Source organism: Telmatherina bonti (genome assembly GCF_933228915.1).
Source record: "Telmatherina bonti genome assembly, chromosome: 6".
Lineage (NCBI taxonomy): Eukaryota > Metazoa > Chordata > Actinopteri > Atheriniformes > Telmatherinidae > Telmatherina > Telmatherina bonti.
Genome location: NC_136624.1, coordinates 27083904 through 27100384, shown reverse-complemented (window position 1 = coordinate 27100384; position 16481 = coordinate 27083904). Strand labels below are relative to the sequence as shown.

The 16481-nt window shown below is 38.5% G+C and overlaps 1 protein-coding gene across 1 annotated transcript in view; it reads right to left on the bottom strand.

Moving 5' to 3' along the window:
• megf6b (multiple EGF-like-domains 6b) overlaps positions 1 to 16481 on the bottom strand; it is a gene marked incomplete at its 5' end in the record, with an annotated part of 58526 nt that overhangs the window by 16420 nt on the left and 25625 nt on the right. Inside the window, 6 exons of the mRNA XM_079242670.1 lie at positions 1020 to 1157; positions 1265 to 1387; positions 1778 to 1900; positions 2572 to 2697; positions 5463 to 5585; positions 11934 to 12056. Coding sequence (XP_079098796.1) covers positions 1020 to 1157; positions 1265 to 1387; positions 1778 to 1900; positions 2572 to 2697; positions 5463 to 5585; positions 11934 to 12056 — 756 coding nt within the window. The remainder of the gene's footprint in view (positions 1 to 1019; positions 1158 to 1264; positions 1388 to 1777; positions 1901 to 2571; positions 2698 to 5462; positions 5586 to 11933; positions 12057 to 16481) is intronic.

The window sequence follows — 16481 nt, the reverse complement described above, 5'->3', positions numbered from 1 at the left end:
ATGCCAATCAGAATATTTAAAAAGTGCTACTAATGGCCAATTTTAAAATCAGTTAATATCATTACCATTATATGAAAGCAAAGAGGACTTCCTCTTCCTCTTTTCTGACCATTGGGGTGTTGTGCCAGGATGCATACATGGCCTCTTGACAACTGATGTAAGCTTATAATGTCAGATAGACATAACATACAAATGTAAATGTTGTTAAATGGTTTTGATAAGATTTTATTAGGGGGAAAAAAAATTCTATGCAGCAGGGAATGGCGTGGTGTGTTCACCAGGTTTCATCTGCCATTAAAGATGTTGGAGTTGGTTGACATTTCATTAACTATGAACTCATATTTTACAATAACTCAGACTCAACTAACATAAAAGCACATTTGTGCCTCAATTTTGGTTTCAGTTGTGAATCATCCCATGAAATTGTGACTAGACGTGAAAATCGTTGGGAGAAATCCACATGACACAGATGCAGGAAATGATCTTTAAATGAGCCATCTCATTTTAGTCTCAATGTCAACAGTCTGATTTCATCCAGCTGTTCCAAATAGATGAACAACTAAACGTATGATGGTTTCACTCCAAAATGTCTGTGCAATAAAATCCTAACATAATTCTCTATTCAACTCAATAGACAAAGATGTTCATATAAGCAAAATCATTTTGGTACGTTGTCAAGAAAACAGACTGACTGAAAAACAGCAACAGAAAACTGCAAACAAAAGCAGTCATTCGATTACAAGATTACATTCATCCACGATTTTTTTTTCTTTCAGGTTTCATAAATACATCCTTTACATTTCTTAAAAAAAAAAAAAAAAAAAAAAAAAAAAAAAAAAGATATTTACAAATGTATAACAGAAAAAACATTTCTCAAAACAACATTTGATAAAATATTAAAAACTGACTAGTAATTTATTCAGTTCTTTAGTTTATGGAGACTTTCTGTGAATGGATACCGATTTATTGCTACAAATACATAAACTTTATGTCAGTGCAGGTGCATCACAGTATCTTACCAATACAAGTTTTTAGGTCTTCATCTAGCCGGTAACCATGGTTACAGGTACAAACAGGCCCACCGGTGGAATGCTGACAGTGATGCGAACATCCACCGTTGTTGTTCTCACAGCTGTTCACTATCTCCATCTCAATTCCTTTTGTTTATGGTGAGATATGAATATGTGTCAGCATGAACAGAAACATTTTAACGTGCATGATACATGAGCTGAGCATCAGGCTTTACACAAGTGTTTAAACGTACTGTAACAGTGTTTTCCATCAGATCCCAGCTCATAGGCAGTATTGCAAACACATGTGTAAGAACCCAGAGTGTTGTGGCAGCCGTGAGCACAGTCGGCCTCTTCCGTCTCACACTCATCGATATCTAGGGAAAAATTGGTTTTAAAAAAAAACACTTAACTGTGGGAAGAAATGCATCTGGTCTGCACAGGTTCAATGACATCTGTAAAGTATTTTTCATGAAACAAGTCCCTTCCTGTTCCTAAGAACGATGCTTTTTTACGAGAGCTGGTCTTAATCATGATTTGGCTTCAACATGATGCACCCTTTTTTTTTATTATTATTATTTTTTCCATTTCTTTTTGTATTGAAAGCCTTACCTTTTCCCCCCACTAATGCTACACGTTTTAGTAAAATATGTAAACAGGGGATAATGTACAGCTGTTTTTCCCCTCACATCTATCCCTCTCAATGCACAACTTGCATTTCCAGCTGCATATAACAAGATTACAATACTGATTGCTGGTGAATTTACCTTCACAAGTTTTCCCATCTTCAGCCAGGTTGTAGCCAACTTTACAGTCACAGTGAGCCTTGCCACCATCGACCCGACACTCATGCATACAGCCTCCATTCTGATCCACACAGGGATTCTCTGCTGCAACGTAAAAAGCTCACCAACGTCAACATCAACATAAATTCTCAACGTGTCAGTCAGTTAGGAGTGCTTCAGGCGAAACACAAACTGTAAAACTTGACCTTTCTTATCTTTAATGTACTGCATATGGACAGCTTTAAATCCACTCTTATCCTCCATCTTTTCTTTACCACTTTTTCTGTACGGTTGTGTGTGTTTAACTTGTACAAGCCTGTCTAGCATCTGGGATGACAACCTTCAGCTCCGCTAAAATTAGAGGAAGCTGTTCACAGCCAACAATTACATAGTAAATACATGTGAAAGACAGTAATTTAAGATGCATATATGTATAATTTCCAAACCTCTGGAGAGCCATACTTGACTGCATGGTCTCATGGATTGCAAAGATGAAGAAATGCAAGGACATAAAAAAATCCAATTAAAAACAATGAAGACTGCTGTGTCTCACTCCACTTCCCAGTGAATGACAGTTAATCATATTTCAGACATCAGCTCAGACATCCTGTAAGATAATTTCTTCTGGCAGCAGATGTGGCAAATGTGTTTTTAATGTTATAATCAAATCATGGAATCACTCCTTTATAATCTGCCAAACATTTTAGCCTTATTGGCACAGTTTCCTCAGCATTTCTTCCGATTAATATTCCTCCTTTTATGTCCTCCGTACTCACGTTTACAATGCTTGCCATCCTCTGCCAGCGTGTAATCTGGCTTGCAGCGACAGCGGAAATGAGCTGGAGACTGCTGTACACAATAGTGTTCGCACCCCCCATTGCTGATGGCACATGTATAGACAGCTGAAAATGCAATGAGACAAATATTTAAACAGACAAAAAAATAAACAACAACAAAAAAAAAAAAACCCACCATTTATGAGCTGAAGAGCCAGTCTTAAAAAAATGAATCACTGAAATTTCACATCTACAGAAATCTTGCCAAAAGAAGCCTTGACTGATTCACTGACATTCCTATGGACAGTCGGAGGATTGCTGTGCTCGCAGCCGTGAAAGCTACATCACAACAAAATGGCCAAAAATCACAGAGAAACTTGAATGACAAGGCGCCTGTGGTGGACACACAGTCATATACTGGTGAGGCTCAGTGCAGTGTGAGCTCAGCAGTCGTTTCCAGCCGGCATTTCTCCTCTTTGAAGCAGCAGATGGATCTGGATCTCTTCAGAGAAAATAACAGGTAGAAGCCCAACAGCCTGGTGCTCTCAAAGACGTTGTTATTCATACTCCGAGACTGGAGTCAAGATCCATCCATCTCAAGCACTTGTCAAACCACAGAGGGCTTTCCAGCTCAAATATTATGCAGCTAGACGCTAAGTGTGTGGGATACAGCTGACCTCCACTGGTAGATCAAGCTGGATAAGACATGCAAAGCTAAGACAGAAATGTTTTGAGGACATCTGACTCTTTGCTTTTTGGTATGTGTGTGTGTTTTTTTTTAATTAAATAAAGCTGTTTGTCACATAATGCAAACTACAAAAATGTCCTTTTGTTCACTTGTAGGAAGATTATTCTAGCATTCACTTAAGTTGCATCAACTATGAGCTTCACCTGGAGGTAGTCTGTGTACACTCTGCTTTCACTGGTGCAATCAGTCAGTTCTCCTCAAGCAACAACAGTCACACAATAGTCTCTGGGGAACAGATGAGTCCCTGCAAATGTATCTACAATAGAAGACAATGAAACTACTTTGCTTTATGAAGCCAAGACAAACATAATGATTTAGACTCTGAATGTCAAGTAGGACACTCTGTATACATTCCTCGCTGCAGAAGCCAGCGCCAGGTTTATACTCTTTAGCTCCTATCAGCCATTTCTGATAAACCCAATGTCATAAAGGTACTGATTTAACACGGCAGAGTTCGAGAGAAAGAAGTCCACTCAGATTGCTTATGTCAGAGTTGAATCAATTATGATTAGAGATCATTTGAGCATTTGGGTTTTTGTGAGTTTCATTAAGCTAAATTTAAGACTTTCTGAGACCTTTTTTATACCTTTAAAAATGAAATTTTAGGCACAGCATGTTACTAGAAACAGTCAAATGATCCCAGAAATTCAAAAACCATTTATTATTATTATTCATTTAGTTATCAAAAAAAGATAACATTACATCCCATTAACATTCCATGTTTTCTACGAAAGCGGCTGATGTGACCACACATCAAGGCACAGGGAGGAGAATGGTCCACAAACAGGCCATTTATTGTCTGCAGGTATCAGGGAATTTGCTGTTTAAACACCACCAGTAGCCATGGGATTGGATGTCCCAGTTGTCCTCAGTATTCTTCTGAGAACTTTTTGTTGAAAATGATGAAGCAAACTCAGAATTCCAAGCTGGGAGCTGGTAATTTGCAGAAGACCATGACATTATGGATTCAAACATGACTGCAACCAGAACCACTTGTAGTCCATTGTTGTCTTTGGATATATTTTATAAAATTTTGATGTGTCCATTAAGTTTCTAGTTTTAACAGCAGTGAGCAGTCATCAATAATTACGTTGTTGCAACGGGCTTGTTAATAAAATATCGCTCAATATGTGTGGTGTACCAATTATAATCGCCCAGATGGTCTGGCGCTCTCATGGTGCACATTTTTGCAATGGCTTTGATATCTTTTCCTTATATACGCCATTTGTAGTTGCTCACAAAGTTTGGATGTGTTCGTTTTTTTCCCAGTTGGTGCAACTAGGACAGTAACTACCTGGTAATGGCCTCACCTGCTCTGAGCCACTTTGAGTTCAGAGACAACTGAAACACATCTGGAGCCCCTCAGACAGGCAACACAAAATCAACTTCAGATTACAGCTTTTCACTCAGTGTGTTTAATGAACATAAACTGTATATAAAAAGATGGATGTAGCCTCTGTGACGTCACCCATAGGTTTTTTCATGAGCTGAACTGAAGCTCAGTGGGTGGTTCCAACCATCGCCATCTTGGCAATGGTTTGGGACAGGGACATAGAGGAACTGGTGAACTGGAGGCAACCATCTTCAGGATCAGTTAACCTTTCAGTTTGAGAATTTAATGCTTCTGTGTGGTTACAACCTGATCATCTTGATAAGGACTCCATAGACCAGATAATTAACCATGAAAGAATTTACAAGAGAGACAATTTAGGAAAATATTAACTGTCACATTAATGCCCAAATACTGTATTTTCACCTGATGGGATGTCAGTTAAACCTGAACAGAAACAAAGTTAAATAGAAATTAGCTTTGGACTACTTATTCAATTTAACTGTAAATGCAACTTAAAACACTACATCAGAAGGTCTTCACTGACCATGTGAATGTGGTCTACATTAGGAAGAACCCATGTCAAAACCAGATGTGGTCCAACTTTAATGAGATGAGTAGCTACTAAAAGCCTCTTGAGTAAAAACTTAAAGAACACTTGAGGACAGAGTCTCACTCTTTATATGATTGTTGATGTTAAAATAAAAACTGCTTCTGCAGGGTTTTAACTTATCTGGCAAATTTTCAAGGGTTGCAGGATGTTTTTTCCCCCCAGCTGATTCAATGCAATCACATAGTTTCTGCTTTACTCACAGAGGCATGTGCGGCCGTCCACATGAAGGCGAGAGCCCGGGAGGCACTGACAGTAGTAGGAGCCCCTGGTGTTAATACATTTGTGCTGGCAGCCCCCATTATGAACCTGGCATTCATCAATATCTAAAGAGAAAGAAACAGAATAATTTTAAAAAAAAAAAAAAAAAAAAAAAAAAAAAAAAATCAGGAATACAAATTACTACAATTTTACTAAATAATCTATTAGAAGAAGAAAGTCCCCCTTGGTGAGTAAACACATGGAAACCTAAATCAGAGGATGCAAAACATACACATTCCTCAACCAAGTGTGTCGACTGTAAACAAATAAAAGAGGCAAGTTGTTGATCTGAGAGCGCTGCTGTGAGTGAAACGTGACGCCCTCACTGTGTGAGCAGATTTCTGATGGAACAAATCATGTTGCTAGACATTGCTTATTTCTGGGGTCAAAGACTAATAAATAGTTTTGAGTTCCACAGCAGACCCCCTGCGAGATCTGAGCTGATTTATGAAGCCCGCCTCTGCTTTGACTTCTGTTAACAGCCTGTCTGCTGCGATCAAAATAATTAGGACATTAAGTCAAACTGCCTCACCTCCACTCCGGTGACAAGTCACCCGTTTGCCTCAACGTTCCTTAAATGATCAGAGTGGAGTAAATGGAAATGTTGCTGACTGCAACAAGTGATGTGACGCATTAAAAAGGTGAGTGTGAAAATCCTCTGGCTGCTGGCTGATGTCTATAAAACACATAACACTTCATAAGAGGCTATTAGTCAACTACATGGAGAATTGTGTTGTTCAGAACAGTCCTCACCTCAGGCTGTTATTTAACAGGAAATTATGTCTAGAATTCTGTTAAATTCCAGTGGAAAAAAATCTTTTAAGTTCGTTGAATAAGCTGATTAATAAAGCTACTAAAGAACAATAACTTTGTGAAGTGGACTTCATTCATTTTGTGCCGTTTAGTTAAAACCTCTAACCACACATTTTTTCTCTTTAGTAATTTTGTTATAAACAGTTCCGTAATAAAGTCTATAAATCATTCCTCAACTTTTGTCAAAGGAAACAAAAAAGTCTGGTTTCTTAAGTAGGAAGAATAAATTCCACATAAATTCATGTATACAGCCTTGTAATTATCTGAACATGTGTAAACAATGAGATGGACTTGGAGGCTGCTCTGCACAAACTCTGCTTTAGGTTAAAGTTTCACTTTAGCAGTCAAAGCTCAGCTGTGCTCTTCTTAATTTCAAACTTTAAAATTGCTGCCATGAAAAAAATTATTATGGCCTTAAATCTTTTTCAAAGTATTAAAAAAAAATTAAATAAATGGGTCTTCTCAAATTACACTTACCACATAACCAACTTGCTGCGGCGTGTAGATGGACATTACTTTACGCTATGTGACTTAAGGAGACGTGAATAAAGATTTGTGAATCGCTGAAGCTGCTAGGAAACATCTGAAACATCTAAAGCGTTGTATAAATCGATTAAAGTACAGATAAGCTGGACAATATGGATCTGAGCCTAACTGTACACAGTAAACATCACTGCATCAATATAAATTTATGTGACCTTTAATCTGCAAACAAGTCAGGTCTTAACAAGGCCAAAAGTCTGTCACCCCTGATTTTTTTTTTTTGTACTTCATAATAAAAACATGGACAGAAAAGATAAATGGAGGATGGAGCATAAAGAGGATAAATCTTCTTGCATAAAGGTTCCTGTAAAACCTTTGGCTAAACTATCTTCTCCCCGTAATATCCCACAGCATCTTCAAATATAGTGTTTGGAGCAGAAACAAGCTTCTAAACTTTCCTCCTTTTGCTATTTTTGTTGCCAAATTTCAGCTTCACTTCATCCAGGAGAACTGGCAGGAGCCCTCCATTCATTTTTCCATCAATGCAGCATGCTGTCTTTTGGTTTGGGTTTTCATGTAATGAGACCAGCGCTGCGGAGCTGCTGTTACTCTGTTGACTGCAGCTCACAGTCAGCGGATCCCCTCCAGCCTGGTTTCCACATCCAGAACACGATCCCTGCCAAGCTTGAGCCAAAGCCTCAGCAGCTGTTGGCTTTTATGGTGGGTACATTAACTCCCTACCGGCAGCAAGTCTCGCCCTCATGGAAACTTATATGTCAGTTTACAATAGCCGTTGTTTATTGTGCACTGGAGATAAATTATATCGGGAAGGTCTTGACTTATCTCCAAAATTAAACATCTAAAACCAGTGGGAATATCAGGGATATGGTAATAATAAATGCAAAAGGTGTTTCATAATGTGTTTTTCCCTGAAAGCATGCTGTGCCAAGCATGAAAAGAAATATTTGGTCATGAGAACACTATCAAGTGAGATAGTATTTGGCATGGAGTGTTTGTGTGTAAGTCTTGCAAAGCATCTCTCATGATTCAGAGTTCACATTTTGTATTCCTCTCATCAGACACAAAGTTAAGAGGGCAGCCCCAGTGAATGCAGCAGCACAGACAGAGAGGCAGAATAACTTTTTAACTAATATAAAACCCCCCTCATTGTCTGCTTTGTCCCAGGAGAGCATTAACTTCATGTCTGCAAGCCGTGCTGCAATATGTGTAAATAAACTCAGAATTCACCTGTTAATCCTGTGAAATGACCACTTACCTGTGCTGAGGTGGCCAAAGTTGTAGCCATAGTATCCATGGTAGCAGGGAGGCCTATAGCATATCCTCCGGTAGTAAATATGGGGGTAGTTTGCAGCCAGACATGCCATCACTTCAATGACCACCAGAAATAAAAGCCACCATCCTGATGCCAAAGCCATGGCTGGAGTACGAATCATAACAACACTCAAAATATGAATTTCATTATCTAAGATATTTACACGACTGTCCGGTTCTCCATTAAAGACTGGTTTGAAATGACAAGTTAACTACTTCTCATTTGCTCTCAATCCCTCTCTCCATCCCCTTTTCTAGTTCACCCTCCCATCCACCAAAACTATGTCCTTCGCATTTTACAGATCCTCCTCTCTCATCTCTCTTCCCTACTTGTCCTCACGCTTCACTCTCACCACCAGCCTTTACTCTCACTGAAGAAACATCTAGTGGTATAGGAACTATAAATAAACATTTTTCCATTTTACCTGCCAACAGTGCTTGATTTATTTCTCTTCGCAATTTATGGCATTTTATTACTGGTCCACTGTATTTGACTATTTGTTCAAAGACTGTCATGTGATTCAAAGTCAGGATTTATGGAGCACATACCTAAGGTGCTGCAGAACAAAGAATGTGAACAGACGAAACGATGTGCAGTCTACACTCTTCGTTTGATATTGACATAACTAAGAAAATAAAAAAAGATCAAAACTGCCACAAAAAGTGAGGCCAAATTTGTTAAGTGCCAGGGGACAAATTCACTACTTCTAATCCAAACATCTGAGAAAGGAATGAGCCTTTCAGTGAATTCATCCATTCAGGAGCTCAGCCCGATGTGCTCTGATCTATTGCCAGCACATATGAACACAGCAGTAGTACCACAGCAGTATTTTATAGAAGTTATTAAAGTGTAAAAACCCTGTTTGTGTTCAGCATCCCATCCCCAATCTTAGGAGATATGGCCTGTAGATGAACATCCCACAGAGATCTCTGCAGGATACAATGACTGTGAGCTCCACATTTATGACTTTTCTTTCATAAAATGCAGCCTGAAAGCTTCCTTGACACACATCTGCACAGAAGTGTTCAGGCCCAGAGTCAAACAAGCAGAGAAAATAATATTTTATGTAACACTGTATGCCAGCACATTTACAATCCTACACACACACTGCCCTCCTCTCAGGGGCAACAAAAAGAAACTAACACCTGTTGGTTTTGGTAAGTCATTATTGTGACACGTGCCAGGAATTGGCAGAGCTTCATGCTTGTAATGGCCTGAGCTCTAAAGTCTGTTTGAGTTGACAGTGAAACGTTGAAGCTACACTGCCCTCGGCATCACAGCTGTTACTGTTGGCCTCTACTACTTTGACATCATGTGTGTCAATGCTTTAGAATCCAAACAAATAAATGAATAAACAGATAAAGAGACGCCTGTCTAGAAGCTCCAGAGAAAGTCTGCATGGCAGATTACATTGTAAAATGTGAGTAAAGTCTTTTTTTTTATTCAAACAGAACAAATATCAAATAAATATAAATCTCACACTGAAGTTACTCATTGTATAAAAAAAAGATACACAAAACACAACAAAACCACCAAAAGCTCCAAAGACAAGAATCCTCACAGTAGTAATGTATCAATGTAAAGTCCAACTGAGAATTATTTATCCTTTGATCAAACTGCGTGAATGTTGTCTCTAATCTTGACTAAAGTACCTAAATCTGCAGCCCCTTCACAAAACACAGAAAGCAGATCACTTTCTGCAGACTCAGTAGCACATGTGCACGTCAACCTCAAACATCTACACCATGAAAAGCTCCCAGCCAGTTACTTTAACCGCTGTTAATATTCCTACCAATTACAGACAATTAGGATATTAATGCTGTGGGCAGCCATCTTCCTCCAACATATACACCAGTGGCAAAAGGCAGATGGCTATGAAAGCCAGCTGTGACAACGTTCGCATCAGCTCTCCTAATAACCATGACCTGGATCAGATATGTTACCGGGCTCCTCCATCAGACAGCTACACTTTGTGCTTTGTGCTTGGCTGCAATACAGTGCAGTTATTACTCTGATTAAACCAATCATATAAGAGAGATTCCCCAATCAGAAGCATCAAGATATGATAGAGCAAAAAAAAAATGCAATGGGAAAATTTTGAAGGGAAGTTCTGTTGTGGTGGTCAGAAATTGACAGTGGATTTATAGCTGCTCTTTCCTCTGAAGAACAGCAGAGGCTAAAATCATTTCAGTACATAAAATAAAACCATTGTCTTTTCTTGGTTCTTGTTTTGAAGTTTATTGAGTAAAAAAACCTAAATTGACCATTCATGGTATTTTGGCAACATCAACAAATAGTGTACATCATGGTAGGTGTTGATGACAGTGTAAGTATAAACCAAAAACTATTTTAAAGAGTATAATAGATTACTAAATATTTAGCATGAGAGTTTGTACCCTAACATTAAAGGCTCTGAATAAAAAAAAAAAAATAAAAAAAAAAAGGAAAAGCACTTATGTAAAAGTTAGATGAATAAAAGCAACAAAAAAAAAAACTTTTTTTTTTTTTTTTTTTTTTTTTAAATTTCGGAAAATCTAAATGAACAGAATCTTCATTTCATTCTTAGTGTATTATCTGCAGAAGATGGTTATTTTTGCCAACCAGGAAATATATGTTTTGTTCATCACCATAGTAAAACCTGTGTGATGTAAATTCAGTCTGCTTTATCGGTCTGCGAGGGTCTACCAGGTCCTTCTGTGGCCAGTCGAATTGGATCCAAAACATTTGTAACTATACAGACCAACAACTTTGACCCAGGTGCATGAAGGTCAGTCTCCATTGGAAAATAACAACATGCCAGGCAAAGATGATGAAGAGTAGAAGAACAACAAAGAGACTTTCTATTCCATAGTCATTTGACAGATGCTTTTATGCAAGGTGACTTACATGTCACAAGTAATCAATTAACCATAATTAACCTGACATGTGCTGGGTAGGAAACTGGAGTACCCGGAGAACCCACACATACAACAGCGAGAACATGGAAACTCCACACAGATCGAACCAGCGCCCTTCTTGCTGTGAGGCCGCTGTGCTCACCTCTGCATGCACTTAGTGTGAGACTTTGAAGGACCTGCCATGGACTGGCAACCTGTCCAGGGTTTACTCCGCCTCTCGCCCAGTGATTGCTGGGATAGGCTCCATCTTCCCCGCAAACCTTAACTGGACCAAGCGTTTATGAAAATGACTGACTGACTTTGAAGGAGAAGTTGTCAAAATGTCATAGCCCAGAACCTATGACAGGCCTCTGCACAGAAGTCTTAGAAAAACAAACCCAAAAAATATTACATGATGCATAGGGTTGTTTGCATGTCTACAGAGTTCCAGTCGGTTTGAGGACACGGACACAGAAACCAGATGTTCCCTTCAGCATGTAAGACAGAATCTGCCCCCTCTGTTCCCCAAAAAACCTGTACAAATGAAGCAGATGTCAAATGTTCTCCTGGACATCACTTCTGTTTTTTTCCCTTTTGAACCAACTGACCGCACATTTACACGTTAAACCCTGGAAGCTGCCTTGTTCAAAGACCTGGGTACGGGAATGAGTGAAAAACATGCACTGGTGGTCGAGGGATCATGCAAGCATTTTTCAGGTCAAACCCTCATTTGAAGCTGAGAAAACAAGTTGATGAATCTCCCTACAAATCAGCTGTTTTTAACCAACAGTTTGTTCCGAGTCTTCAGGATGTAGGATTCATTCAGAGCTCATTAAAGCTGACACGGGGAAACAACCACACACACACACACACACACACACACACACACACAAAGAATTACAACAAACCTTGACAGCTTTTTCCATCTTCATTCAGTTTTTCTCCAGAAGGACACCTGCAGTAGAAACTTCCAATGGTGTTACAGCACAGAGCCTCGCAGCCTCCATTGGTTTCTTCACATTCATTCACATCTGTTGGGAAGAAGATGACTGAGTTAATCCCACAGACATTAAAGGAGGAACGACCACAACTTGTGTTCACTGGTGTACTAAAAATGTATTCTGGTTAAAACAGTGTGGGAATTTCTGAGCAGCAGAGATTAAAAGAAAATCTTTTTATACTTTTAAATCTCTTCAATAGATACATTTCAGTTTGATTAAAGGTATTTAAATGTCTGTAACATAATGAATTACTGTAAATAAAATTGTATGATACATTTCCATCCATAAATATGCCTCCTTATTGGGAAAAACTTCAAGAAAGAAAGAAAAAGTAAAAGTAAAGACTGCAGCCGAAACAGTGAAAATATTCCAATGTTGAATTAAAAAGGACAAAAGGAAACTAGGAGTAGTGCCATTTTAACCTGTAAACTTAATCCAACATGAACCAGGGCTAATTTTTGCCAATCATGCAGAATCATCCAAAACAGATCTACAAAAAGTCACTGCTTCCAGTTTAATTTCCATCCACTGAGCACGCTGCCAAGCCTGTCATCAGCTGAAGCAGATAAAATCTCTCTCTCCAGTTTCCAAACTACACATAATGACCAGGGTCAGGTACAGGTGACGACAGTGCTGTCTGCTATAATTGGAGCTGCAGAGATTCTGCAAAACAAGAAGATATTAAAATTGAAAATGAAAGGAATAACGAGTGGCAGATTATCCAGTTTTGTGATGCATGTCAGAACACAGACACGTCACATCATCCATGTGTGGCTTTGTCATGGAAGATTATCCTCACCGCAAAAATATACTTGATGACATTTGGCCGTTTTATTTGGTGCAGCAACAGATGGAATCTCAGGCTGAGAGCTGAAAGTGATGAAGCAAATTAAGGAGGAACATTCGCTTACAAACCAGCTTGTAAACCCCTTACACACTCATACACACAGATGTGTACAAATCTAAAAAAAAACTGCACAACATTTTTATCTAGAAATCTCTAGAAAATATTGCTACATGGACTGCCAATGATTTACCAGTCACTCAAGTGATTTTCTTTTCAGTTTAAAAGGTCTGGAAATGTTCACACGAAACATAACTTGAGATTTTTTGTTTCTATTACCAGTTGGTTGAAAACTATACAACATCTTAATGTAGTATTTCAGAGGAATACGTTTTATAACAACAAAACAAAAGTAGTTTATTATATCAGCTGTGAGAAAGATAAGCCAGTCTGCAGTTAGATTGAAATAGCATTTCAAGCTACTTGTTATTACAGGAGGTAGATTTAATGGGTCTGGATCATGGGTTCGGGGACAGTTTTGCCAAATAATAAAATTAAATCAAATTGTAAAACAAGAATTGTCACAATGACAGAAAATACAAAACTGCTACAAAGCAGAAAAGTGATGATATAGGACGGAGTTATGGTTTGATGTCCTGATAATTCTTTGATGTCCCATAATTCTTTATGGGAATCCGTTACTTTGGGCTGCTGGATACTGTTGGACAATTGTGTATGTTTGACACACCTCCACCCCTCCCCTCTACCTCCCCAGCCCACACACCTGTGTGGCAGCTTAAACAGAGGTCTGCCTTGGGTCAGTGTCATGTTCATCGTTCTCAACATCTTTCTGCCCAATAAGCAAGCAGGAATGTTGAACCGCTGTGGGTCAGGAGAAGACAAAGTGACGGTGAGAACTGAATGTGTACATTGAACTGATTAAAACACCTCTTTTTCCCAAAAAAAGGATCTGCTTTTCATGAAATAAATAGGTAAATAAGTAAATTTAAAATGTCATGTAAGCAGAAGAAAAAACTTCACTTACAGGATGTTTGTGTTGAATAAATATTTACTACTGCAAAGTATTTTCTTGTTTTTACGTATTCGGGTTTCCACTAACAAGCAAAGCAAATCTGAACCAGCTTTTTGAAACTGCTAAAAGCATTTAACCTGTTTCCATTAATAGCTTATTAAGCAGTGTAATGCCATCAGAAGGCGGTCCGATTGGCTATGTTGCTTTTGCAGCAATTCAGTAACAAACATGTGGGTTTGTTAAATACTTTTCTAAATGATAAATACATCTAAAAAGACTAACAGAAGTGCAACTTGTTAGGAACATATTTGAAAAATGTCAAATAGCTTGAAAACTTTAATAAAAATAAATAAATATCCCATCTAAAAACAGAATCTGCTGTTAAAGGTAAACTCAATGACCTCTGCAGTAAGTCCGGTGAAACAGAGGCTACATCCCCACTTAATGCTGAGAAAAACAGAAATATTCTCTGATTTTGTTTTAGTCTATACATCACTCAACAATCCATCAATTTAATACGTGGCTGAACTTCCATTAATGTGATCAGACATATCTTAAGGTGTGAAACAACACTTGTAACCTACTTTCTCCTTCCCATGAACATTATATGGGGGGGTTTTGGTGCATGTTCACCAAAAAGGTCAGACGCCTAGAGCATTGCGGTCTGTCTGCTGTCCAATTTATGCCTTTTGTAAGAGTCAAAGGGTAATGCTAAAGGTTGACCTCATGCTGGAGGAATCATGTGAGACTATCTGGCCGACATATATGTACCTTATAAATCTGCTTTGCAGGAGAAAAATCAGCAGGTCACTTGAAGCATCAGAGAACTCACTCCATCTGGAAAGCACAGCAGCTCTTTACTAATTTTATATATATATATATATATATATATATATATATATATATATATATATATATATATATATATATACACACACACACATAAAATTAGACATACACTGAAACGCTAATTCAGAGAATCTAAAGTCTCATTAAAAAAAAAATCTTTAAATTTATACGAGTACAATGACGCAGTTGATTGACAGTAATGATTTAATATATTACAAATAAAGTCATGTAAAAAGGAAAGAAGGCGGCGGCCAACATTAGATCCTTAGCTGAGATTATCCGTTAGTATAGCTTAGAGAATAAAAATGACTGAGAAGCAGAGGGCCAGGGTACACTAGCAAGTAAACATGAACAATATACCCTCCAGAGGAACTAAGCTGAACTATCAGATGGATTTATTTACCAGTACTTCAAAAAAAAAAAAAAAAAAAAAAAAGAAGAAATTGTATGCTGCATGGTGGTGAGCACTGCCGCTGTACAGCTAGGTCACTGGTTTGAACCTCAGCTGAGGGTCTTCAAACAGTGGCCCATCTCATCTGTGTGGAGTTTAACACGTTCTCCTTGTGTATGTGTATGTTCTCAGGCTTCCTCCCACATTCCAAAGGCATGTATGCTTGGTTTACTCCAAATTCTGTGTTGGAAAGAGAACGTCTGACTCTGCACTGCTGCTGTGATAGACTGGCGGCCTGTCCAAGGTGTACACTGCCTTTCATCTGTGACCCTGAACTGGGATAAGCTGGACAGAAAATGTATGAATGAAAGACAAGCATATATCACAACATCTCACAATAACTTAAATGACTTGTTTTAGATGACACCTTAAATGACATTTTTAGGATTGAGTGTATTTTCTTGCTTTCCTTTTCAATATCTGCCAACAAAATCTAACAAAAATGAATGATGATGCCCTTAAGAGAAAAAGAGCTGCACCAAACTAATCACAACAAAATGATCAGAATCCCAAAAGCCATCAGTATGACTTAATATCTAAGTTTTCTCACTGTCCCGCCTTGCTAATGTACAAAGAAAGGTAAAGCTTTTGTCCATTGTTCTGTAAAAACAATATAATCAATATGAGAGCCAAATTATGTCGTTATTTCCTCTTGTTAGAGAAATCTAAAACAAACTGTAGAATTTGGCAAAAGTGAGCTTATATTAGTGTAAACTGTTCCAAAGTAACCAAGAAAAGAAGGAAAAATAAAATCTTCACAAAACTTTTTATTATGTTTCTGCAAGTTCAGCTGCAGCTGAGCTTTGGGTTTACATTCCTCAGCTGTATTGTGTGACTTCCTCCGATAAGGATGACCACTACTGCTCCCCGGAGGACGAGGCCAACATCTCAGCAGACCATGAGAGGCTTTCTGGGCCAAAGAAAACTGTCAGAGCTCTGATAATATCTCAGGGGGGTCATGGGCTGGAAAATTGCAGCATTCATTCAAGGATTATACGCACTGCAAACGGCACTAGCCTGTTTTCTTTTCAAGTCCTGATGTAGAAGTCTGCTGGTGCAGTAATGTGCTTTTCTAATGGTCACTCCTGCTTGCATCCCCTGCAGTCCTCACAGCTGCTTTCATTTACCAGGTGCCGTAAAGGTGGCGACTGCCTATACGCTGTAAGAGACATCTGAATCTGAGGATTCATTCAGTGGAGGAGCAGGAGAGCATTTCTCTCCTGCTGACCTGCACATGGGGAAGATGAAGAAACGGGATCCATGACGTGTTGTCCAGTTGACAAACCAACCATCTATGAACTGGAACTGACAATTTACTTCACACCTTTTCACAGAATC